Source organism: Populus alba, chromosome 6, assembly GCF_005239225.2.
Source record: "Populus alba chromosome 6, ASM523922v2, whole genome shotgun sequence".
NCBI lineage: Eukaryota > Viridiplantae > Streptophyta > Magnoliopsida > Malpighiales > Salicaceae > Populus > Populus alba.
The window spans coordinates 3,148,162-3,173,321 of NC_133289.1; the positions used below are offsets into that span (position 1 = coordinate 3,148,162).

General features: G+C 34.9%; 4 protein-coding genes across 5 annotated transcripts; all 4 read left to right on the plus strand.

Moving 5' to 3' along the window:
• Positions 1–4,246: 4,246 nt before the first annotated feature.
• LOC118053043 (UPF0481 protein At3g47200) lies at positions 4,247–7,161 on the plus strand. Of its 2 annotated transcripts, none has more exons than XM_035064177.2 (2): positions 4,247–4,449; positions 4,824–7,161. In XM_035064177.2, the coding sequence occupies exon 2, from the start codon at positions 4,998–5,000 to the stop codon at positions 6,678–6,680; it is 1,683 nt and encodes a 560-aa protein (XP_034920068.1). In that variant the 5' UTR covers positions 4,247–4,449; positions 4,824–4,997; the 3' UTR covers positions 6,681–7,161. The 2 variants fall into 2 exon arrangements, with proteins under 2 accessions (XP_034920068.1, XP_073266005.1); XM_073409904.1 differs by having other exon boundaries at positions 4,850–7,161.
• Positions 7,162–8,024: 863 nt separating this feature from the next.
• On the plus strand, positions 8,025–10,896 carry LOC118053049 (pyrroline-5-carboxylate reductase). Its single transcript, XM_035064187.2, has 7 exons — positions 8,025–8,373; positions 8,469–8,517; positions 8,668–8,759; positions 8,903–8,975; positions 9,312–9,432; positions 9,617–9,722; positions 10,426–10,896. Exons 1-7 carry the CDS (start codon positions 8,164–8,166, stop codon positions 10,612–10,614), a joined length of 840 nt encoding a protein of 279 aa, XP_034920078.1. The 5' UTR covers positions 8,025–8,163; the 3' UTR covers positions 10,615–10,896.
• Positions 10,897–15,380: 4,484 nt separating this feature from the next.
• Positions 15,381–16,865, plus strand: LOC118053138 (UPF0481 protein At3g47200-like). The gene has a single exon (XM_035064295.1). The coding sequence runs from the start codon at positions 15,381–15,383 to the stop codon at positions 16,863–16,865; it is 1,485 nt and encodes a 494-aa protein (XP_034920186.1).
• A 3,011-nt stretch (positions 16,866–19,876) lies between these two features.
• On the plus strand, positions 19,877–22,025 carry LOC118053139 (pyrroline-5-carboxylate reductase-like). Its single transcript, XM_035064296.2, has 5 exons — positions 19,877–19,934; positions 20,078–20,150; positions 20,495–20,615; positions 20,762–20,867; positions 21,571–22,025. The coding sequence occupies exons 3-5, from the start codon at positions 20,497–20,499 to the stop codon at positions 21,757–21,759; spliced, it is 414 nt and encodes a 137-aa protein (XP_034920187.2). The 5' UTR covers positions 19,877–19,934; positions 20,078–20,150; positions 20,495–20,496; the 3' UTR covers positions 21,760–22,025.
• The last annotated feature ends 3,135 nt before the right edge of the window (positions 22,026–25,160 follow it).

The window sequence follows — 25,160 nt, forward strand, 5'->3', positions numbered from 1 at the left end:
AAACCTCTTAATCCCAAGCTCTTATCACTGGACCACCTCCTAGATGATTTAATCTTTATTATTTTGGTTTTTTTTGTTAATGTTTTTGCTATTTTCATTTAACTCTCAAAGTGAAAATTTGTTATTTCCTTTTAATTAATTAATTTATTTTGATTTTAATCTTTATTTTTTTTATTTTAGCTTTTTTATGTAATATATTTTTTTTCTTTTAAAGTTTCTTTATTTAATAGAGATTGAGCTTCATAACATAGTTTTGAAACCTGATCCGGCGGGTCGACCCGAGACTGAAACCGGACCGGGTTAAAGAAAAAAAGAAAAAAAGAAAAAATCCAGTATGACCTTGCGGGCTGACTCGGCAAGACCCGGCCGCAAACCCGTTGAATTTTATGTTTTTTTTACTAAAATAATATTATTTTGATTTTTAAATTTTTTTTTTGACCCGACCAACCCGGTTAAAATCCAGAACCCGGATCTTAGACTGAGTCAGGTTTTAAAAGTATGCTTCCTGATATCTTCATTGGCTTGAAAGGCTAACTATTAACATCCTCTTTTTTTAATCTTATTTTATTTTTAATATTATTGTTTGATATTATTTTTTTAAAATAATTTTATAAAGAATGTTGCTGACATATATGGTGACGAAGGCAATAGAAGTTCAATTCTGTTCATGCAAGTTATTGTTATCTTATCTATCACGGTATGTTCTCGTCTTTTTGCGTCTGCCTATCCGGGCAATTGCTTGGAAAACTCGTAGCAACACAGTGCCAAAAAAGCCCCTCCATAAAGGAGCAATGTCTAGATGCAAAATCCATGTTTTGTAAACGTGTGTATTTGAGATTGTATTAAAAATTATTTTTTATTTGAAAATATATCAAATTAATATGTATTTTTTGTTGTTTAGAATTTATGTTTAATATAAGTATACTAAAATAATTAAAAAATATAAAAAATTAATTTTTCTTTGTAAATACTATTATCTTTTTATACATAAGAATATGGTCTAAAGCAATGATTTGGAGATGATATATTGGTCCAAAGACTTTTCTGCTGTGAATGAGTTAAAATAAATAAATAAATAAATATTGTACCTCTCTTTAAAGTAAATAGAAATGAGCAAAATTTGTTTTTAATAAATCTCATGTTATGTTGAGAATGATATATGATCAATAATGGGCCTGTTGGTATGCTAGCCCAAGTATCGTGCAGCCAAAACCCATAATGGGTCATATGGTGCTAGCCCGAGTGCTATAATCATAGCCCGGCCTAATACAATTTATTGACCTTCATGCTAAGCACAACCCGTATACAATCAGGTTACTCATACTGTCCATGGACCAACTTGAATATTTTATATATTATTATTAAACTCGGCTGTCCAACCAATTCTTGATGTAGGTTTGATTTTAAATTAAATTTTGTAGGATTTATTGAACTCTACAAATCACAAATCAATTTATGATCTGATTAACTCCATCAAATCTTAATTTTATTTTTAATTTAATATCTTTTTATTAAAACAATTATAGAATAATATCCTTTGATCAATTTATTTGAATCAACTTTTCAATTTATAAAATTAAAATAATTTTATTATCCTATGCACCATAAATGAGAAAGAGATCATCGGTATATCCACCAAAATAGTCTGGTAGATCGAGATGAACAAACCACGTTGAACCTACATAATTTTGTTAATTTTTGTATTTTAAAAGTGTTTTTGAAAAAAATTAAATTTTTTTTATTTAATTTAAATAAATATTTTTTGGTATTTTTAAATTATTTTGATATGTTAATTTTAAAAATAAAAAATTATAATTTTAATATATTTTTAAATAAAAAAATATTTTAAAAAATAACCATAACTATACTTTCTCCAAAATAATGCTTCGATGTACAACTGAGCATACTTGAACCAACATATTGAAGAGAAGGAGCATTTCTTTTATCAAATAGCAACAGCCACGTTGTTCTTTTAATTTTATTTATTTATTTTTTTGTAAAATCGAAGGCCAGAGCATCAATTGACCTAACTAGGAATCAAGATTGCTTCCTTTTGACCCGCTCATAATGAGCATCTCCCGTTGCTCCTGGCTCTTTAACATCCAATAAGTGGCTCAAAGGAAAAAAAAAGAAAAAAGAAGAAGAAAAGAGGCCGTAATGTGTAAACGTAACTTGATCAACAGAATCAAATCTATGAAATATTTAGGGTAGCTGAACGAATTTGCTGATAAGAAAATGCATAATTTTTAATTTTAAACATTGGCTTGCACTAAAATTTTTCAAGCATATTTTACATGCTTGGTTTTATATGATATCAACTCTCTAAAGCTACTTGAGTTTTATTTTATATTTATATTTGACTATTAAATTAGACTAAAATTCTCTATTTAAGATATATAGTGTCAATTAAAGTGGTAGAGAAGTTGTACCTTAAAACAAAAAAATAATAATCCCACACCCTACAACTAAATGACTGAATGAAGACATGAATAATACAACAAAATAATCATGGATAAATGCTCATTTTGTTTTTAATAAAAAAATAAAATTTTTAATAATTTTTGATGTGATGTGATGACTATTTATGCATGTCATATACTATTGGACAAATCATATCAATATGATATGAATGTTGTGCATGATAGAAGACATAATAATATATATATATATATATATATATATATATATTATTTTGAGAATTGATTTTTGATCGATAAAGATCTAAAAGGATTCATGATTGTGACATCATGATTGCTTGAACTTAAGGATGAGTTCTTATCGATCCATAAAAAATGATATAGCCAAGTTTGTAGAGATTAAAAATTCTGAGTAGTTGTCCATGGATTTATTTTAAACAAACCGTGTGGATAACCTAATAAATACTTTAATAGACCAATGTGATATATTTAGGTTCAAAAAAAAGATTTAATCACTTCAGATCAAGGTAGTTGCTAATAATTATAGAGATAATAACAGATTTGAACGTTTAATTAAATTGAGTTTATATTTTTACAGGAGATTCTACAAGCTATTTTTCTTTTATTTTTTTATGAAGAGATACTAATTTGTTACTCAATAGATTAATGGATCTCCCAAAATTAGACATAGAAGTTACCATTTGGGTCAATTTTATTAGTTATTTTTCTACTTATTCTTAGATTTTTTGTTTTATTTCAGATTTTGTGTTATATAATTTTATTTGTGTTAGGATTCTGATTTTTTTTTTTTCTAATCTAAGTTGTTTTATCTGGCCTAAAAATACATTGTAAACCTCCACTTGGTTATGTTAATATTTAAGAAATAAAATAAAGTTGAAGAGTCATCTTGATGTTTTAAGTACCCTATGCGTGTTTTCATACTATTTTTTTTTTTTTTTTTAGCTTTAGCAAGCTGCCTTTTTCTGTACCCTTATGCCAATATGGGATTTTTGGTGTCCTAATAATATAACCTCAGCTTTAACAAAGTAAATAAATACTAAATAATAACTTGATCCCTATTGCCCACGCTTTATCTAACAAAGTTGGGGTGGACAATGCTAGCTGTGTCTCTTTAATTATCTCTTCCATGCATTTCGCATTTTAGCCTGCAAAACTGATCATCAAATCGGGCCAGTGATCACTTTTGCCTCAAGCAATCTCATCTATCTTGATTTCTTCTCGGTTCTTACTAGCTAGCATGCTTGAATAGCTCGAGCTAGCTTTAGGGTTTTCTCCACAAACGTACGTTAGTTCACCTTATCTGCAAGTATTCAATTTGCAGAATTCTTAGGGCACACGTTTTTTATTATAGAATAACTTTAGAGCTCTCTGTTCTGCCACTATCTCGCATCCATTCTTTACTATCTTTAAGCTTTAGTATCTGTTTCTTCAATTTTTGGTTGCTGAAGCTTTAGCATGTCTGTTCTTTAATTTGTGCTGCTTTCTTAAATCCAAAACTGAGCTTTAGAGCAAAGAATATAAAAAAGCATATATAGAAGCTTGATTTCCACATAACCTACAATTCTTGTTTACTGGTGTTAAACTTTGATTACTACTCTGCGGAAAAATAATGTCTTTCAGCATGTCTGTAAACCCTATATTTTCCTTTATTCTTTTCTACTCAAAACTTGTTAACTTTAGGCTTTTCATTAAAATTTGATTTTTTTTTTTACTTTAAATTAATTTTTTCAGGTATTTTTGGATTGTTTTGATGTCCTTATATCAAAAATAAATTTTAAAAAATAAAAAAAACATTATTTTAATGATTTTTCTAGAAAATACAAACTTGTAAATAACATTTTAGACAAGGTTTAATTAGAATAGTTAGATGTGAATTTATTGCAATTGAACCACATGAAAGGCATAGCTAACACACTTTGCAACCGACAACAACCATTATAAATAGGAAGACTTGTCCTTTATTAATTCTTCATCGCTAGAGTGTAATGGATGGTGATCAGTGGTGAGAAAGGTCAGTGAAATTTGTGAAAATTTCTGCGTTAGTAATGTTCTTAATTACTCTTCTATTCTACTAATATTTTACATGATGCTAATTATCCCCGTTTTAATTTCTTTAATATTATTTCAGTAGAATTCCAACAAGCAAGGGATAGCTAGGTTTCCTGGAAAAACTTCTATCCACGTTCTGTTTGTGTGCGTGTGTATGACTGCATGAGATGCACTAGTATGCTAAACTAAAATTCTTGCAAAACACAAACACGAGTCCGTAGATAAATAGTCCACATATTAATACGTATGTATATATGTATGCATGTCTTCTTCTGCTACTGGTTCCCTTCTATGAACTTCTAAATCTTATCTTTAAGTGTGTGTTTGTGTGCGCAGAAAGTAAGGGATCGAGCGCTGCGCAGAAACAAGGAGCACAGCTTGGAACAAGGGGATCTTTCTTGTATCGAGTCTAGTCTTTTACTGCTGTCCTTCAGCTATTATCAATATTTTTTATTAATCCTCCAACACTGGATAGTAGCCCTGTTCATTAGTCTGTGATAGCTGATAACAATGCCCGAAATGCAGCTAAATGAAATAAGAGTTGATCCGTTGACGAACAGGCAGGGAGATCCTCCAGCAAACAGACCTGAACAAGGGTCAAAGATGGCCATGTCAGAGATACAAGGCACCTCATCGCAAACAAATGAGCGTTCTTTGTGGCTTAGCGGCATAATGAGAGGAGTTGAAGACGCTAAAACCAAGCAACGGTACTCAGGGCCAATGATTCCAAAGGTTCCAGATAAACTGATCAAGCATGAAAACGAGGATTGGTACAAGCCCTCGGTCGTCTCAATTGGTCCTTATCACTATAAGGATCGTCAAAACAAGCTCCATGAGGTGGAGAAACTGAAGGTTCAGATGGCTCGTCAATTCGTCCTGGATAGTAAGATTAAAGACATAGAAATCTTATACAGTGAGGTTGCAAAGGTGGCAGAGAATGCAAAGAGATTTTACGAGGGGTGCTCACTACATTGCTTTGATGATGAGCAATTCACGCGGATGATGTTTCTTGATGGTTGCTTTATTCTCCAATTCATCCGTGATGTTATGTACAATAAATTGGATATGAGTGATCAACAAATTATCGATGTTAAGCGGGACCTGCTATTGTTGGAAAATCAGCTCCCCTTTGCAGTCTTGAAGTCATTGATGAGCTTGATCAAGAACGATAAAGATGATCGTGGAATGGAAATCAATATCAATGATTTTCTCGAACTCCAGATTCTCCAACAAAGTGATCAACGACGTCCAGTGTGGGTGCTCAATTGGCTTGTTAAAGGGTATCTCCTGTTACTTCTTATATATACTTCAGTAGTTTACCCTTTCCATATTCTTCAAGGCAAGCTGGACTCCTTTTTTCTCTCCCCTCTTTTTGGCATCTTGGTTGCTGGCGTGATTTTTGTTTGCAAAATGGCCGCCTCGCTTTTGAGGTCACTCCTATGTGGAAAGAAATGGCAGGCGGCGGAATATAATTGGCCCCCTCATCAAGATCCTGCTCATATTCTTGAACTTCTACACTCCATGTTCACACGTTCTAAAAAAGAAAAACATATGCAGTCTCCAAGAAGCTGGTGTATTTATCTCTTGCCTGAGCGTCTTAGGAATTTATTTCATAAATCCAAGCTGGGCAAATGTGGCCACAATTTGTATTATTCTGCTAAGGATCTTCAGAAGGTGGGAATCCACTTTAAACCTAGCAGGACAAGCTCTTTGAGGGATGTCAAGTTCGTGTCAAAATTTTTCTATGGAAAATTGAAAATTCCTTCAATTACTATAGAAACAGCAACCAGCTCCATGCTGTTGAACTTAGTGGCCTTCGAAACAGCTGCTTTTCTCGATGATCTTTGGGTCACCTCTTATATATGCTTCATAGACTCGCTCATTAATGATGCTGAAGATGTGAGGGTGTTGAGGTCAGAGGGCATACTTGTCAATTATCTTGGACCTGACCAGAAGGTAGCGGATCTCTTCAATCAAATTGGCAGTTCCCTAGGACCTAACACTAATAGTGTTTATAATAATGTTAAAAGAGAGATTAATGTTTCGTGTGATAGCATGTGGAAGAAATGGATAGCTGAGTGGCTGCAAACTTATTTTATCAGTCCTTGGGCCTTTATTGCATTTGTTGCTGCAGCTGCTGTCTTGATTCTAACTGCCACTCAGACATACTATACAGTGTATCCCCGAAAGTGAAGTGATTCAACTATGTCACTTGGAACCTGACAGATTGTCCGTTCGTGGGCTCCAGTTCTGCCTGGTGGTTTGACCATTGCTAGAAAATAAGGTAATATGGGCCTTGGAGAAGTTCTACAACTAAATTGAGCCTTAATTACCAGTACAGTTTTCCTAAGAATGTTTCGAGTGTGGCGCATCGTGTGCTAAATCAGCTTGTTAAGAGTATCTTTTTATTGATTTTTATTTTTATTTTGAATTTTGCTTGAGGGCTTTGCAATTGTTGGGATTTTTTGTGGCTAAAATTGTTTGTGTGGCTTGTTTTAAAGCTAGCGTGTATTGAGTTTCATCCTTCTCTCCACATCCAAGAGAATCCGAAGCTTGTTTGCTAGTTTTTCAACCTTGGTTTGGGACTTAAAGTGTAACTCTCCTTTCCAGCTATGAAGATTATTTCTTGTCTGGGATCGAGTGCAGCGATGAGTTTATGAGGACGAGTTTGTAATTCTTGTGTGTGTGTGTGTGTATGTTGCTTGTCGAGGAAATTTCTATAATCATGAAACCATATGACATATGAGATAGAAGAATAGGCTTCTCTCTCTCTCTTTTTTCTAAAATATTTTCATCAGAAAATGTTAAAAGCTGCATAAATTATTTAATTTAAGCATACGAAAGAAAATATAAAATGAGCTTGGGATATTAATTTTATATTATTTGAATCAATTCATATGCTCAAAAATATAAGATTTTTGGTCTGTATTATTCTTTAAAGTATTTTTTGTATCGAAATGCATCAAAAATAATATATTTTTTTTATTTTTTAAAAATTATTTTTAAATCAACGCATCAAAATGATCTAATATATATAAAAAAATTAAAATTTTTAAAAACACAACTATTATCACATTTTTAAATATAAATTTACTGTAATTTACTTCTTCATGGATTTCTAGTAAGCATGTATTTAAGCTTTTAATTAGTGGTTTGACAGCAAAAGCAATAAGAAATGTTGTAGTATATATAGAATAGTATTTCCAAGGTTACATGATTGATTAGCAAAATTAATTTTTTTAAAAATATAATTTCAACCTCTTTCCAAACGCCACTTTTGCTAACAATTATGTAATTACATAATTTTTTTTAATAATATTATACTTAATTTTATAGTCACTTCCATTTTACAAATCCCGTATAGATCATAATAAAGTCAAACCTTAATCTCTCCTAATTAAATTATACTTTCTTCAAAATATATTTTGATTGAGAAGACAGTTTAAAATAAGGATTTGGTTAAGAAATAATAATAATTAAAAAGAACAAAAAATAGTAAATCCAACCCAAACCCATCAAGCCGCTTATGGGAGCCTAAAAACAGCCGCCCATCAAGACTTTGCTCGTAACTCGACAATCTGCACGCACACAGTACATAAAGCAGAAGACTTCTCATTTGTCTCAGCTTCAGTGAACATCAGCCTCGTATCAGAGTTCCAATAACAAGAACAAGAAAATGGAGGCGACACAGTTCTTAGCTATACAAACAGAGACATACAAGTTGGGTTTTATTGGAGCAGGTAAAATGGCAGAGAGTATTGCTAAAGGAGCTGTTCAATCTGGGTTTTTGCCGCCTCCTCGTATCTCTACGTCAATTCACTCCAATCCTGCTCGCCGTCTCCCTTTTGACTCTCTTGGGGTCAAAGTTCTCCCTCAGAATCGCAATGTAATTAGAAAAAATATATTCTTTATTTAACTTCTTGATTTGTGATTGATTACTTTTTTTATTTTTATTTTTTATTGCTGTTGTGGTATTTGCAGGTTGTTGAAGAGAGTGATGTGGTGATTTTCTCCGTCAAACCACAAGTTGGTAGGATTTTTTTTTAGTGAAAAATTAGACTATGCGCTAAATATGTTTTCGATGATGATTTTTTGTGGCTATTTTAGGAAAGTTGTGATTTTTTATGGGCTACTAATTATGCTGTTAATGATTATTTCTTTTGGGGTTTGCGTGGTGTAGTGAGAGATGTGGTTTTGGAATTAAGGCCATTGCTAACGAAGGACAAGCTTTTGGTTTCAATTGCGGCTGGAACAAAATTGAAAGATTTGCAGGTTTATTTGTTTTCTCACATTTTTAGAAATTGTTGCTATGCTTGTTTTATTAGGAAATTTATCTGTTCTTGGCTATCTTTAAATTGTTTTGGATGTCTAATATTTGTTTTCTAATTGAAGTAGAACATTTTTGTTTAGTTTAGGAATGGGCTGGTCATAGCCGATTTATCAGAGTGGTGCCTAATACTCCTTCAGCTGTTGGTGAGGCAGCTTCAGGTATAATTTTTTTTTTTTTTTTTTTTTTTTATGATTCTTACTGATTGAGCAACATTACACATGTTATTGCATTAAAGAATACCGTGTTCAATGCTATATATTACCGAATCATGAACCACGTTATGTTGGTCTTATTTTGTCTTCATGATCAACTTAGCAGCTGAAAGATTTTGCCTTTTTTTGTTGCTCAGAATTTTCATCCATTTCTTTGTGTGATAATATGCACCTTTCAACTCTTCAAGTCCCGCTGCAGTTCATGTTTGTGATCAATTATTTACATCTTAAGTTTGTAGCAATTTGGAAGAAGTGGTTTTAATTTGCCTGTTTCTTGGATAGTTATGTGCTTGGGTGGAGCTGCAACTGAAGAAGATGGAGAACTGGTAGCTAAATTGTTTGGATCGGTTGGCAAGATATGGAGAGCTGACGAGAAATTGTTTGATGCAATTGTTGGCCTAAGGTATGATGTTTCTGCAAAGGGTAATAACATACTGATTTTGTTAATATCTTGAGAAAGGCTCTAAATCAATCAAGTGGCATGCACTAATTTCTGTTGCTTTGCACATGTTTTTCTATTTAAATTAATAGAGATTGTATAATTGGATTCTGCTATAGTGTAACTCTCTTTCTGCGTTCATGATCAGTGGAAGTGGCCCAGCTTACATATACCTAGCAATTGAAGCTTTGGCTGATGGAGGAGTGGCTGCAGGTCTACCACGAGAACTTGCAATGGGCCTAGCCTCTCAAACTGTAAGTCATTTATTTGAGATGGCTATTGCTGTCCACAGAGGTTCAATTTAGTATTTGAACTGTATCTTATTACACAAATTCACTTGCTGTAGACTCACTGAATAGAACAGAAAATAGGAAAAAAATTGGAGCCTTTGATGTTGTTTTAGACCAATGCAGCAACTGTGTATTAGGATTAGCAAGTTTGAATTTCTGATGTTTTAAAGCTCTGGATTTCATCAAGATTCTGCTGATGAAACGATAATCCTCTAATGCTTAATTGCGAAAACGTAAAATTCAAACATAGAATGAAAATGAATAGGCAACAATGTAGTTGTTGTGACATCAATTTTCTTATTGAATTATTGTTTAGGGTGAATGATCTAGAGTTGTATGTTCTGAAAGACTAGATATGACTACTCTGGACAATGCGCATGATAAAGAGTTAACTGTCATTCAATTCATAAACTATTTAAGGCATCAAAAGTAGTAAACCAATGTTTACCGAGTAATCCCTTGTTTAGTGGATTTTAGTAAGCTACTGCTTCTTGTACCTAAAATGGAAGCAGGGACAGTTTGCTTCCTGTTTTGAGCAGTCGTTGGATTAGTCAAGAGTATATCTGTGGGGTATCCAATTCTCTTTGGAACCTTAAAGCATCAGGAGATCTACGCTCTTCTTTTAGTATGTTGCGTGAGTTGTTGGATTTTTTTGTTTCTTCTGCAGGTTCTAGGGGCAGCATCTATGGCCTCTAAAACTGGGAAGCATCCTGGTCAACTTAAAGATGACGTTGCTTCACCTGGGGGCACAACCATTGCTGGTATTCATGAATTGGAGAAGGGTGGATTTCGTGGAACACTAATGAATGCTGTTGCTGCTGCTGCAAAGCGCAGCCGAGAACTTTCCCAGAGCTAAGATTTATTATTCTAGTTTCGTTTCTTCCATCACAGGCTGGGACTGTGGCAACAGAATCTTTTCCAGTTATTCAGTTTGTTTCCTCTTTTTTTCCATCAATCGCCGAGTACTTTGTGAGTATTTTTTAAGATTGAATGGATGAGCTATTGGCCATAATTTTTCTTGCATGGCCAAGTGAAATTATTTAGACTATTATAGTGTTCTTGGCTGCAATTTGGCTTGCCAATTCAAGGAAACCTTTGAGCATGCATATTAAAGCTTTCCTGAGAAGCATTAATTTTCTCTTGGTCTTGTTTTTTTGGGGATAATCATGGGATTACTGCTGCTATAGGCGTGGCAAAGAGTGGGATATTGTTTTGTTCCTGGGCGAAGATTAGATAGCTGTCTTTCTAGATAGCCAACAAACAAGAAACTAGCAAGATCCTCGATAAGGCCAGTTGAAAGCGGCAGCTAACAGAGGAAGTTCTTGAGGACTTATCAGCGCGTGAGTGTAAATGGTCAAAAGGGTAGAAGCACCTAGGAAGCAGGACAGAAGCATGTTTGTTATATTTCGGGAGGGTGGCGCTTCTGCCATTAATTAATTTTTTAATTTTTTTTGGTTTAATTAATTTTTTAATTTTTTACTCGTTCTATTTTCTGATGGCCAAGTCTGTTATATTACTATATGCAAACTCATACTGTTTTATGCGTATAAACATATCATAATTATTATTAATAATTAATTATCTACAATTTTTTCTTTTTTTTCCTCTCTCCTAATAATATTTTCTCTCTCCTAATAATACGTTGCTCTCGGTAGAAGGCGAGGCCGCCTTTAGCCGGCTGACGGAGAAGGGGGAGCGGATATCTATGTAACTAACTAACTACGTAGATATGGGTAAAATAACTAGAATTTATCTTGGATTGTTTAGTAACACACCAGCGTATAGCAATTAAAAAATTAACTAGAATTTTCCAAGTTCTAAAATTACAATCTTAAGCGGTAGAGTGAACTATTCTTTCAAAATAAATTTTTAATAATGAATCTTAAATAATTTTGAAGAATAATTAAGCTACAAAGCTATTTAAATAATGGCTAAGCTAGCTTAGCTAATTAAAATTAAATCAGATTAAAATTCTGAAACCTAACGTGAAAATGAATCCAAAAAAACTAGGAAAATAACGAATAATCTTGAACAGAGATTTTCTAGACCTTATTTGGGCATGTTAGTCGGCCAACTTTCATAAGGATTAAAGCTTTTAAAATGCTTTGAAAAAAATCTATGCTCTAAAGATCACATACGTTTTCCAAAAGAGAAATTAAAATAGTTAAAAGTACTAAAGCTCACTGTCCAAGTACGCTAGGATTCTTGTTTCTTGCTACAAGCTACTTGAATATATGTACTAAAAGATCCGTATTGGTATGTTGATATGCATCAGCAATACATACGAAATCCTAAAATTAGTGTACTAGTCTGTAGTTCTAATGGCCAAACAACTAGAAATTTCAATTGAGGAAATTGCAGGTTCAATTACTCCTCGTAGCAACGAAGAGTTGTTTAAATCCATAATGAAGGGTGAAGGGAAAGAGACTACGTACGAACAGCCAAATCCGAGGGCCAAAGATTCCGAAGGTTCCGCGGATGCTTAGTCTGATTGAGGTGAACAAGGATTGCTACGATCCCTTGAAGGTTTCCGTTGCTCCTTATCACCATGGCAAGCCAGAGCTCAAAGAGATGGAGAATATCAAGCTCATGATGGCACGCCAGTTTGTCCAACAGAGTGAAGAACTGGTTGAAGATTTGCATGACAAGGTGGCAGAGGTGTCCAATGAAGCAGGGCAATACTATGCTGAAGATTCAACAGAAGGTTTGGAAGACGAACAATTCACCCAAATGATGTTTCTTGACGGTTGTTTCATCCTTCGATTCATCTTCTGCCTCATGCGTATGACGATTCTTACTAGAATGGATGAATAGTCGTGTTTTTAGCTTTGGTTACAAGGGACTTATTCTTACTAGAAAACCATCTCCCTTTTCCAGTCATTGATGAGTCTGAGGTTCAAAAGGGGAGATCTAGAAGCAGGAGAAGATGAAGAAGAAGAAAATCAAGAAGAAGGGGAAGGGATGAAACTGCTCAAAGAGTTCTTCAAGCACATTTGGGCAGTTCCCCCTCGAAGGGAGTCATGCAGGGAAAAGATATCAAAGTTCTTTCGGAGAAGAATTTCTCCGCGATCATTGACGAGTTCAGAATACCGAAGAATTACTAAACAGCCTATCCATCTTCTCAAACTTTTTCGTACCCAGATCGTTGGCAGATAAGTGATCTCACCTAATCATTCCAGGACCAACTGGTACCGTTATCATCCTGCGATGGAGCTTAGGAGGGTGGGAATCCATTTAAAGCCAAGCAAGACTAGTCTTTTCACCAGTGTCCATTCAAATCAACGGTCCTTACTGGAAGACTCCGAATTCCTCCTTTAACAATACACGATTCAACCAAGTCCTTACTTTTAAACTTGGTGGCATAGAAAGCATGCCTCGGTGAATTCAATGAACTTTGGGTACCTTCTTACATTTGCTTTCATGGATTCCCTCATTGATCAATGATCCCCCTGAAGATGTGAGGGAGCGGGAGCTGCGGTCACAAGGCATACTCCTCAATACTCTTGGAAGCGATCGACAGGCAGCAGAACTCTTCAATGACATAGCCAATTATTTAGTGTCTAATCCCTACGCTTATATTCAGGTTAAAAGGGGCATCGAATCACATTGCAGAAACACGTCCAAGAGATGGAAGGGTCCTATTTATGGTGTAATTTTCAAGTACTCATTTCTTCTTGGCATCATAATAAGTGCCATTAAGGCATATGTAGCAGTAATGCCCATGCAACCCGTATATGTGTTGGAAATAGATTGCAGAAAACACAATAGAAGAAGAATTTTGTAGGAAATAAATGGTAGAGCTGCAGCTTAATACCATAGAAGATTTTTTATTATTGTTTCTATTACAAAATCAGAAGGGTGAAGGACACAATATAAATCATTGACAGATTGATGAAAACTAGAAACACATTAAATTCCTTAATCTAGAGAAGCCTAAAAATCTGACACAATATATATCATTGACGGATCCAAACTCATCACTGCGCTTAGGTAATAAAATTTTCATATTATATCAAAGAACAATTTAAATTTAAAAGTTTAAGTTATTAAATGAGAGCTTAAAATATTATTTATATTATTCTCTAATACTATTACTTCAAATTACATCTAAGATTTGAAACAAAATAAAAATCCTGATCATCTTCAGAAATTATCTTTGTTTCCTCACTCTGCCCATACGTTGTTTATAGAAAAAGAAAATGATCACACTGTGTTGAATTCTTCTACTGCTATTATTCTGTGCCAAGTTTCATAACCCAAGTTTTGAAAATTTCTTAATTTCACCCCTTAATGTGGAGGCATTTGCACAAGCCCTTCTAAAATATTTCTTCTGAGAAGCTTCTTTCTTTTCCCCGCCTTCATTCAGCCCTCGGACACTCATTCTTCTGTCCTTTTGAGGCCTGACACCACATGCGGTTGCCGCAGCTGTGAATTTCTCTTGTCATCAGGGTCGCACAGTTCACTTCGTCATCCCTTTGTCACTATAGGGATAGCTACCGAGTAGATGTGTTCATCATCTGCTGCCCCTAGAAATAATTAATTACTGTGTTTTCAATCTAATTAAGCTCCACCTTTTTTTTTCATCCCTTGCATATGCCATGTGGTATGGATTGATTTAGGTTGCACGGTAAAATTGAAACACAGAATTAAAAAAAAAACAAACAAACTGGTAGATGTTGCAAATTTGATAATTTTGTTTTCTCTAAAAAAAATATAAGACAATACAAGAAAAAAGGGGGCTGAATATTTATGAATTTCTTTCTGAAAAGACAAGTCAGTTGCATTTCTTTCCCTTGAAAACTTAGGAATAAACTGCTGCAAATTTTAAAAACCATAAATTATTACTAATATTTTGTTAGTGTTTTTTCTGATGTAATGACTTCAGTGTATATTAGAAACTAGAATGTACGTAATCAACAAATCATAGTAGCACTACATATGCAGATTCCAAAAGGGTGAAAGCTGTGGAATCTCAGTCCAAGCTTGTTAGCCCAAAAAACGAAAAGGGAACGTCTATGGTGAAGGCATAACTTGCTTTCTGGTGCACACATTATCCAAAGCTAAAGTACATGTGCAACATGCTAGCCTGTACCCTAGAGCTTCACATGTTAGCCTGAATTAGGCTATGCAACGTTCACTTATTTATGCTTGAATTAGGCTGTGATACTTTCTGCTTAATTATTTGTGTTGATGGTTTGCAACTCCTTGATTCTTGGTGAGGATAGATTATAACTTACAGAGAGGGTAGTATTTAAAAAAGAAAATTAAATTCTTTTATATATATATATATCAGGCTAAGGATATATAGAGCTCGTCTGTGTTTTTCTATTCCATGCATTTCTAAGTTAATAAGATTTTCTTTGATGCCACAAATCAGCCTGTCAAAATTGCTGATGTTTTTGCGCTTTGTCAGGAATGTGAATTTTATTTTACTAATTGCTTTTGACGACAAATCAGTCTCCAGTTTCAAGTAAGCTAAGATTCTCGTTCCGAACTAAAAGCTGCTTCAATTTCAAGATAAATTTCTTCAAGGAGTCTTATATATATATATATATAAGAGTCTGGTATCCTCCTGTTAATGTGCATTAATAAAAGCCCTCTTTTTTTTAATCTGCACTAACGATGCCTGAAAAAATTGATATCGTGATCGCAGATCATGCAAGCCTGCAGCAATCTACCTCTCGCTTTGACGAGTGGCTGAAATCGATGATGGACAGAAAGAGGGAACAGACCGGCAACTACCAACTGGGAGGGCCTATCATTCCAAGGGTCCCATCGACGTTTCGTAAAATTGAAAACAACAGCGATTGCTACGATCCATCGGTGGTCTCCATCGGTCCCTATCACCATGGGAAACCAGAACTCAAGGAAATGGAGGACAACAAAGTCACATTCGCGAGCCAGTTCGTCATGGAGAGTCAAGTGGCCCCTGATACAATGTTCCGCAAGGTTGAAGGGGTGGCGAGCAATGCAAGGAAATGTTATACAGAGGATTCAACGCAGAAGTTTGAGGACAAGGAGTTTTCCCAGATGATGTTTCTTGATGGTTGCTTCATTCTCCATTTCCTCTTCTGCCTCTCAGAGCAACCTGAAAAACTAAGGATGTCTAGTCATCATGTGTCTTTGGTTGCAAGGGATTTGTTCTTACTAGAGAACCAACTCCCCTTTGAAGTTCTCCAGGAACTAATGAGTTTGAGGTTCAATAATCAAGGAGAAGAGAGAGTGGATTTGTTTGAGGCTATCTTCAAGCATATTCGCTCAATGCCCCCTCAAAGAGAGTCATGTAGGGAAAAGTTACAAAAAAACTTAGCAACCATTTCAAGGTTTTTTCGCAGTCCGCTAAAATTATTTTCAAGTACTGATCCAAAATCCCCAACAAATGAGTTGACTGCGATTCATCGTAAGCCTGCTCATCTTCTAGAACTTTTTCATAACCAATATGTTGCCAGGAGCATGGATGCCGCAGGTGTTATGGATCACAAAAGCTGGTACAAGGATGATTTTCGAAAGAGCTGGTCTGGCCGGTATTATCCCGCGAAGGACCTTAGGAAGGCTGGAATCCATTTCAAACCAAGCAAGACAGGTCTTTTCACCGATGTCAGCTTCACGCCAACATTACTCGCCGGAAGACTCTACATTCCTCCGCTAAGAATAGATGACTCAACCAAGCCCTTGCTCCTAAACCTTGTAGCCTATGAAGCATGTCTCGGTACGCGCGATGATTGGGTCACTTCCTATGTATGCTTCATGGATTCATTGATTGATCATCATAAAGATGTGAAGGAGCTGCGATCTAACGGCATACTCATCAGTACTCTTGGAAGCGACAAACAGGTAGCAGAACTCTTCAATGAGATATCTGATTATTTAGTACCCAATCCCTATGCATACTCCAAGGTTAAAAGAGAAATCGAAAACCATCATAGAAACGGCATCAAGCGATGGATCCTTCATTATAAGGGTCCTATTTATACCTTCATTTTCAAGTACTCATTTATTTTTGGCCTCATAGTGACTGCCATAAAGGCCTACGTATCAGTGGTTCCCATGAACCCAGTTTTTGGTGTCTGCAAAATGCCTGCCGCAAATGCTACCCTTTACCCTTAAATACCCTATGCGTGACTCTGTGTTTTTCATTAGCTGTGTGGATTATTTAACTATTTGCTCGGTGTTGCACCTCTATGTATTATCCGAAAGTTAGTTCCCGCGTGTTATGAATTCTTGAGAGTTTATAAATTTCTCTCTTCGATGCTTAATATGTTTACATTATTTTTTGGTTAAGCACTGGTAAATGTATTGCTAATTAACAATCATTGTAAGTTTTAACAAATCAGTCTTCAAGTTATTAACACCTGAAGCCTTTAAAACAGCAAGAATCAAAATCATGACCAAATCATGGCTTTACAATTAATCAATCATCCACAGCAAGCAAGAAAAAACGCACGATTCCTTTAGATTATGTGTAACATTTGATACAAAAATATATATCGTTCAGGATCATCTTCAGAGCCATTTGATGTTGTTATATATTGACAAAAACTAAAGATCATTGTGATGGCGAATTTCTTCCCTTTTCTTATAACAATCCAAGGAGTTTTATTGCACTGGACTTTTAGAATATATATTATGGCTATGAAGAAATTAAAACTTACAAGAATTTATCCTTCCAAATTAAGCGAATGTCTACTCCGAAATTTAGAAATCATAGGCTTCCAAGTAGAAATCGGCTTTGAATTTGACTCTGAAGGAATGCCCAACTAAATAGTCATGTCTGCAATGGATATCATTTGCCAATCCAGCATAATATTCATCATCAAGATTAATACCAACAACATGAAAATTAATTTTCAAACCTGAACATATTCCAAAGCAACACAGAATTCTCTTGACTGTCTGCAAGGAGTTCAGAGAAGCTGTAAGGAAAATAAGAGTGTTATTATTCTCTTTGAAGTTCCATGATGCTAAGCATTTTTCTTGTAGGAATTAGGAAACAAAATATCTTGTTTAGAGCTCGTTTGATATCATTAACTATTTCTGTTTTTAAATTTATGAAAACCAAAATTCTGGGAGCTTATTTGTTTTGAATTATTATGTTGGAAAAAAAACAAAACCAACTACATTTATGTTTTTATTTTCAAATTTGGTTTTTAAAAGGATTAATTTCAATTTACATCCTTGAGGTTTGAGGAGTTTCTATCCCCCCCCCCTAAAGTTTTGATTTTCGCAATGTTCTTGAAGTTCCAATCAAGTATCAATGTTACTCTTCAGATTACTCAAATTAGGAGAAAAGGATTAAATAATTAGTTTTTAAAATGAGGGACTAATTAATTCATTTCTTAGAACTAAAGGGTCTAATAATTTATGATTTATTCAGCCAAAATTGGGTTTTTAGTATGGTTTTTTGTTTTTAAAGAAAAATATGACCCCATCCTACATGCCGGTGTCAAATCCAACTGGGAGTTTCTCTGGTCATCACACCATTTTCTTTTCAAAGCCATTTTTTTTTTCAATAAATTAACGTGATACGAGAATATATAAAAAGAATGAAAAGACATACCATTTATGGAAAGAATAGCGATTATTTTATGAACGCTATTTACATTGAATAGGGAATTAAAGAAAATTGCTTGCATTTTCTTTCATTTTCCCGTATCTTTTCAATCAAGGAGCTCTTACTTTTCTTCATCATAGTTGCCCTGATTCCAAAGGGATAAAAACCTGAGTAACTTATTTAGCACAAAAAATAAAAGAGAATATTTATATGGGAAGACATATCACACACACACACACACACACACACACACACACACACACACATATATATAGAGAGAGAGCTTACTCTCTACTGCCCACTTTATCTAAAGATTAAAGAAGATAAGAAAGCATGGCTGCCTATCTTCACGTCTCCCATGCGTTTCACAAGCTATCCTGCAGAACTCAATATGAGGTTAAGCCCATGCATGTCACTTTTGGCTCAAACAAACTTATCAGTCAAACAAATTGCCGAATCTTTGTTTCCATACTAACGCACATTTTATATTAGATTTAATTAACTTTTGATTTCATAGTTCAGTAATCGTCAGACCAATCTGTACGCGAAGTATATGTGTTAATATTTAATGTGTGTTTTACCCTTGAGTTTTAGTTGTATCAGTTCTTTAATTTATTCTGTTTTCTCAAGTACAAAACATGAACGTTAACAGAATTAGTGAGAGTTTAAATAATAAAAAGCATCCAAGTTTGATTTCCGCACCAGCTATGATCGTTCTCTTTTCTTAACCCCTTTTTTTGTTTTTGTTTTTTTTTTTTTTTATGATAGTCGGAATTTTATTACAGAAAGGTGCTAGAGCTAATAACTATTTACTAGCTAGCAGAAAAGAGAAGCAGAGTACATTATATACAAGATAGAGGCAAAGAATACAAAAAGGAAATAACAAAACATCCCTTTTAACCTGCTAAAATAATCCTATTTTTGACACCGCAGTCGGATACCTTCCGAACTTCTAAACAAATCTAAACCCATTTGCAAGTGAAAAAATTCCAGTTGTATTCAACCATAATGCCAGATATGAAGAATTAACTCAAACGATGCACCCTAATCAGAAGGTTTTTTTTTTTTTTTTTTTTTTTTTTCTGGAAAATCAACTTGTTCCTAATCAACCTAGAATTGTATTGCACTGAAATTTCCCTTTTACTAGAGAATACCATGCAAGTAAAATCTCATTAACAGTGTTAGGCATGCATCACTGGATGTCCAACCATTTCATAAAACGATTCCACAATTTCCAAACACCAGAGAGATAAAGAAAATATGATATACAATTTCAACAGACATATACGACCTCCAATGCTTAAAAACTTTCCTTTCCAACCTCCTAATCTTGATCTGGTCCGAGAGATTACTGGTTTCTATATACCTTTTGGGATTTACACCAAGGGGGAGGCCTAGGTACCTTGTAGGAAGAGTATCCCATTTGCAGTAGATGGAGTTAGCCATACCAGTAGTAAAGTCATCATCCAAATTAATTCCAATTAAAGAACTTTTATGGAAATTCACCCAAAACCTGAAACTAGCTCAAACATCTTAAGATGCTCTTAATATGATGCAAATAATTGCTAACGAAGGACAAGCTTTTGGTTTCAATTGCGGCTGGAACAAAATTGAAAGATTTGCAGGTTTATTTGTTTTCTCACATTTTTAGAAATTGTTGCTATGCTTGTTTTATTAGGAAATTTATCTGTTCTTGGCCGTCTTTAAATTGTTTTGGATGTCTAATATTTGTTTTCTAATTGAAGTAGAACATTTTTGTTTAGTTTAGGAATGGGCGGGTCATAGCCGATTTATCAGAGTGGTGCCTAATACTCCTTCAGCTGTTGGTGAGGCAGCTTCAGGTATAATTGTTTTTTATTTTATTTTATTTTTTATTTTTTATGATTCTTCTGATTGAGCAACATTACACATGTTATTGCATTAAAGAATACTGTGTTCAATGCTATATATTACCGAATCATGAACCACGTTATGTTGGTCTTATTTTGTCTTCATGATCAACTTAGCAGCTGAAAGATTTTGCCTTTTTTTGTTGCTCAGAATTTTCATCCATTTCTTTGTGTGATAATATGCACCTTTCAACTCTTCAAGTCCCGCTGCAGTTCATGTTTGTGATCAATTATTTACATCTTAAGTTTGTAGCAATTTGGAAGAAGTGGTTTTAATTTGCCTGTTTCTTGGATAGTTATGTGCTTGGGTGGAGCTGCAACTGAAGAAGATGGAGAACTGGTAGCTAAATTGTTTGGATCGGTTGGCAAGATATGGAGAGCTGACGAGAAATTATTTGATGCAATTGTTGGCCTAAGGTATGATGTTTCTGCAAAGGCTCTAAATCAATCAAGTGGCATGCACTAATTTCTGTTGCTTTACACATGTTTTTCTATTTAAATTAATAGAGATTGTATAATTGGATTCTGCTATAGTGTAACTCTCTTTCTGCGTTCATGATCAGTGGAAGTGGCCCAGCTTACATATACCTAGCAATTGAAGCTTTGGCTGATGGAGGAGTGGCTGCAGGTCTACCACGAGAACTTGCAATGGGCCTAGCCTCTCAAACTGTAAGTCATTTATTTGAGATGGCTATTGCTGTCCACAGAGGTTCAATTTAGTATTTGAACTGTATCTTATTACACAAATTCACTTGCTGTAGACTCACTGAATAGAACAGAAAATAGGAAAAAGATTGGAGCCTTTGATGTTGTTTTAGACCAATGCAGCAACTGTGTATTAGGATTAGCAAGTTTGAATTTCTGATGTTTTAAAGCTCTGGATTTCATCAAGATTCTGCTGATGAAACGATAATCCTCTAATGCTTAATTGCGAAAACGTAAAATTCAAACATAGAATGAAAATGAATAGGCAACAATGTAGTTGTTGTGACATCAATTTTCTTATTGAATTATTGTTTAGGGTGAATGATCTAGAGTTGTATGTTCTGAAAGACTAGATATGACTACTCTGGACAATGCGCCTGATAAAGAGTTAACTGTCATTCAATTCATAAACTATTTAAGGCATCAAAAGTAGCAAACCAACATTTACCGAGTAATCCCTTGTTTAGTGGATTTTAGTAAGCTACTGCTTCTTGTACCTAAAATGGAAACAGGGACGGGTTGCTTCCTGTTTTGAGCAGTCGTTGGATTAGTCATGAGTATATCTGTGGGGTATCCAATTCTCTTTGGAACCTTAAAGCATCAGGAGATCTGCGCTCTTCTTTTAGCATGTTGCGTGAGTTGTTGGATTTTTTTGTTTCTTCTGCAGGTTCTAGGGGCAGCATCTATGGCCTCTAAAACTGGGAAGCATCCTGGTCAACTTAAAGATGACGTTGCTTCACCTGGGGGCACAACCATTGCTGGTATTCATGAATTGGAGAAGGGTGGATTTCGTGGAACACTAATGAATGCTGTTGCTGCTGCTGCAAAGCGCAGCCGAGAACTTTCCCAGAGCTAAGATTTAATTATTCTAGTTTCGTTTCTTCCATCACAGGCTGGGACTGTGGCAACAGAATCTTTTCCAGTTATTCAGTTTGTTTCCTCTTTTTTTCTATCAACCGCAGAGTACTTTATCAGTATTTTTTAAGATTGAATGGATGAGCTATTGGCCATAATTTTTCTTGCATGGCCAAGTGAAATTATTTATACTATTATAGTCTCATCGTGTTCTTGGCTGCAATTTGGCTTGCCAATTCAAGGAAACCTTTTAGCATGCATATTAAAGCTTTCCTGAGAAGCATTAATTTTTCTCTTGGTCTTGTTTTTTTGGGGATAATCATGGGATTACTGCTGCTATGGGCGTGGCAAAGAGTGGGATATTGTTTTGTTCCTGGGCGAAGATTAGATAGCTGTCTTTCTAGATAGCCAACAAACAAGAAACTAGCAAGATCCTCGATAAGGCCAGTTGAAAGCGGCAGCTAACAGAGGAAGTTCTTGAGGACTTATCAGCGCGTGAGTGTAAATGGTCAAAAGGGTAGAAGCACCTAGGAAGCAGGACAGAAGCATGTTTGTTATATTTCGGGAGGGTGGCGCTTCTGCCATTAATTAATTTTTTAATTTTTTTGGTTTAATTAATTTTTTAATTTTTTTACTCGTTCTATTTTCTGATGGCCAAGTCTGTTATATTACTATATGCAAACTCATACTGTTTTATGCGTATAAACAATATCATAATTATTATTAATAATTAATTATCTACAATTTTTTCTTTTTTTTTCCTCTCTCCTAATAATATTTTCTCTCTCCTAATAATACGTTGCTCTCGGTAGAAGGCGAGGCCGCCTTTAGCCGGCTGACGGAGAAGGGGGAGCGGATATCTATGTAACTAACTAACTACGTAGATATGGGTAAAATAACTAGAATTTATCTTGGATTGTTTAGTAACACACCAGCGTATAGCAATTAAAAAATTAACTAGAATTTTCCAAGTTCTAAAATTACAATCTTAAGCGGTAGAGTGAACTATTCTTTCAAAATAAATTTTTAATAATGAATCTTAAATAATTTTGAAGAATAATTAAGCTACAAAGCTATTTAAATAATGGCTAAGCTAGCTTAGCTAATTAAAATTAAATCAGATTAAAATTCTGAAACCTAACGTGAAAATGAATCCAAAAAAACTAGGAAAATAACGAATAATCTTGAACAGAGATTTTCTAGACCTTATTTGGGCATGTTAGTCGGCCAACTTTCATAAGGATTAAAGCTTTTAAAATGCTTTGAAAAAAATCTATGCTCTAAAGATCACATACGTTTTCCAAAAGAGAAATTAAAATAGTTAAAAGTACTAAAGCTCACTGTCCAAGTACGCTAGGATTCTTGTTTCTTGCTACAAGCTACTTGAATATATGTACTAAAAGATCCGTATTGGTATGTTGATATGCATCAGCAATACATACGAAATCCTAAAATTAGTGTACTAGTCTGTAGTTCTAATGGCCAAACAACTAGAAATTTCAATTGAGGAAATTGCAGGTTCAATTACTCCTCGTAGCAACGAAGAGTTGTTTAAATCCATAATGAAGGGTGAAGGGAAAGAGACTACGTACGAACAGCCAAATCCGAGGGCCAAAGATTCCGAAGGTTCCGCGGATGCTTAGTCTGATTGAGGTGAACAAGGATTGCTACGATCCCTTGAAGGTTTCCGTTGCTCCTTATCACCATGGCAAGCCAGAGCTCAAAGAGATGGAGAAATCAAGCTCATGATGGCACGCCAGTTTGTCCAACAGAGTGAAGAACTGGTTGAAGATTTGCATGACAAGGTGGCAGAGGTGTCCAATGAAGCAGGGCAAATACTATGCTGAAGATTCAACAGAAGGTTTGGAAGACGAACAATTCACCCAAATGATGTTTCTTGACGGTTGTTTCATCCTTCGATTCATCTTCTGCCTCATGCGTATGACGATTCTTACTAGAATGGATGAATAGTCGTGTTTTTAGCTTTGGTTACAAGGGACTTATTCTTACTAGAAAAACCATCTCCCTTTTCCAAGTCATTGATGAGTCTGAGGTTCAAAAGGGGAGATCTAGAAGCAGGAGAAGATGAAGAAGAAGAAAATCAAGAAGAAGGGGAAGGGATGAAACTGCTCAAAGAGTTCTTCAAGCACATTTGGGCAGTTCCCCCTCGAAGGGAGTCATGCAGGGAAAAGATATCAAAGTTCTTTCGGAGAAGAATTTCTCCGCGATCATTGACGAGTTCAGAATACCGAAGAATTACTAAACAGCCTATCCATCTTCTCAAAACTTTTTCGTACCCAGGATCGTTGGCAGATAAGTGATCTCACCTAATCATTCCAGGACCAACTGGTACCGTTATCATCCTGCGATGGAGCTTAGGAGGTGGGAATCCATTTAAAGCCAAGCAAGACTAGTCTTTTCACCAGTGTCCATTCAAATCAACGGTCCTTACTGGAAGACTCCGAATTCCTCCTTTAACAATACACGATTCAACCAAGTCCTTACTTTTAAACTTGGTGGCATAGAAAGCATGCCTCGGTGAATTCAATGAACTTTGGGTACCTTCTTACATTTGCTTTCATGGATTCCCTCATTGATCAATGATCCCCCTGAAGAATGTTGAGGGAGCGGGAGCTGCGCGTCACAAGGCATACTCCTCAATACTCTTGGAAGCGATCGACAGGCAGCAGAACTCTTCAATGACATAGCCAATTATTTAGTGTCTAATCCCTACGCTTATATTCAGGTTAAAAGGGGCATCGAATCACATTGCAGAAACACGTCCAAGAGATGGAAGGTCCTATTTATGGTGTAATTTTCAAGTACTCATTTTCTTCTTGGCATCATAATAAGTGCCATTAAGGCATATGTAGCAGTAATGCCCATGCAACCCGTATATGTGTTGGAAATAGATTGCAGAAAACACAATAGAAGAAGAATTTTGTAGGAAATAAATGGTAGAGCTGCAGCTTAATACCATAGAAGATTTTTTATTATTGTTTCTATTTACAAAATCAGAAGGGTGAAGGACACAATATAAATCATTGACAGATTGATGAAAACTAGAAACACATTAAATTCCTTAATCTAGAGAAGCCTAAAAATCTGACACAATATATATCATTGACGGATCCAAACTCATCACTGCGCTTAGGTAATAAAATTTTCATATTATATCAAAGAACAATTTAAATTTAAAAGTTTAAGTTATTAAATGAGAGCTTAAAATATTATTTATATTATTCTCTAATACTATTACTTCAAATTACATCTAAGATTTGAAACAAAATAAAAATCCTGATCATCTTCAGAAATTATCTTTGTTTCCTCACTCTGCCCATACGTTGTTTATAGAAAAAGAAAATGATCACACACTGTGTTGAATTCTTCTACTGCTATTAT

Excerpts from the sequence above, each read along its gene's own strand:
- LOC118053043 (XM_035064177.2), top strand. The coding sequence starts at position 4,998 with ATGCCCGAAATGCAGCTAAATGAAATAAGAGTTGATCCGTTGACGAAC.
- LOC118053049 (XM_035064187.2), top strand. The coding sequence starts at position 8,164 with ATGGAGGCGACACAGTTCTTAGCTATACAAACAGAGACATACAAGTTG. Across the intron at positions 8,374-8,468 it reads TTCTCCCTCAGAATCGCAAT|GTTGTTGAAGAGAGTGATGT; the intron begins GTAATTAGAAAA and ends TGGTATTTGCAG. Across the intron at positions 8,760-8,902 it reads CAAAATTGAAAGATTTGCAG|GAATGGGCTGGTCATAGCCG; the intron begins GTTTATTTGTTT and ends TGTTTAGTTTAG.
- LOC118053138 (XM_035064295.1), top strand. The coding sequence starts at position 15,381 with ATGCCTGAAAAAATTGATATCGTGATCGCAGATCATGCAAGCCTGCAG.
- LOC118053139 (XM_035064296.2), top strand. The coding sequence starts at position 20,497 with ATGTGCTTGGGTGGAGCTGCAACTGAAGAAGATGGAGAACTGGTAGCT. Across the intron at positions 20,616-20,761 it reads GATGCAATTGTTGGCCTAAG|TGGAAGTGGCCCAGCTTACA; the intron begins GTATGATGTTTC and ends GTTCATGATCAG. Across the intron at positions 20,868-21,570 it reads TGGGCCTAGCCTCTCAAACT|GTTCTAGGGGCAGCATCTAT; the intron begins GTAAGTCATTTA and ends TTTCTTCTGCAG.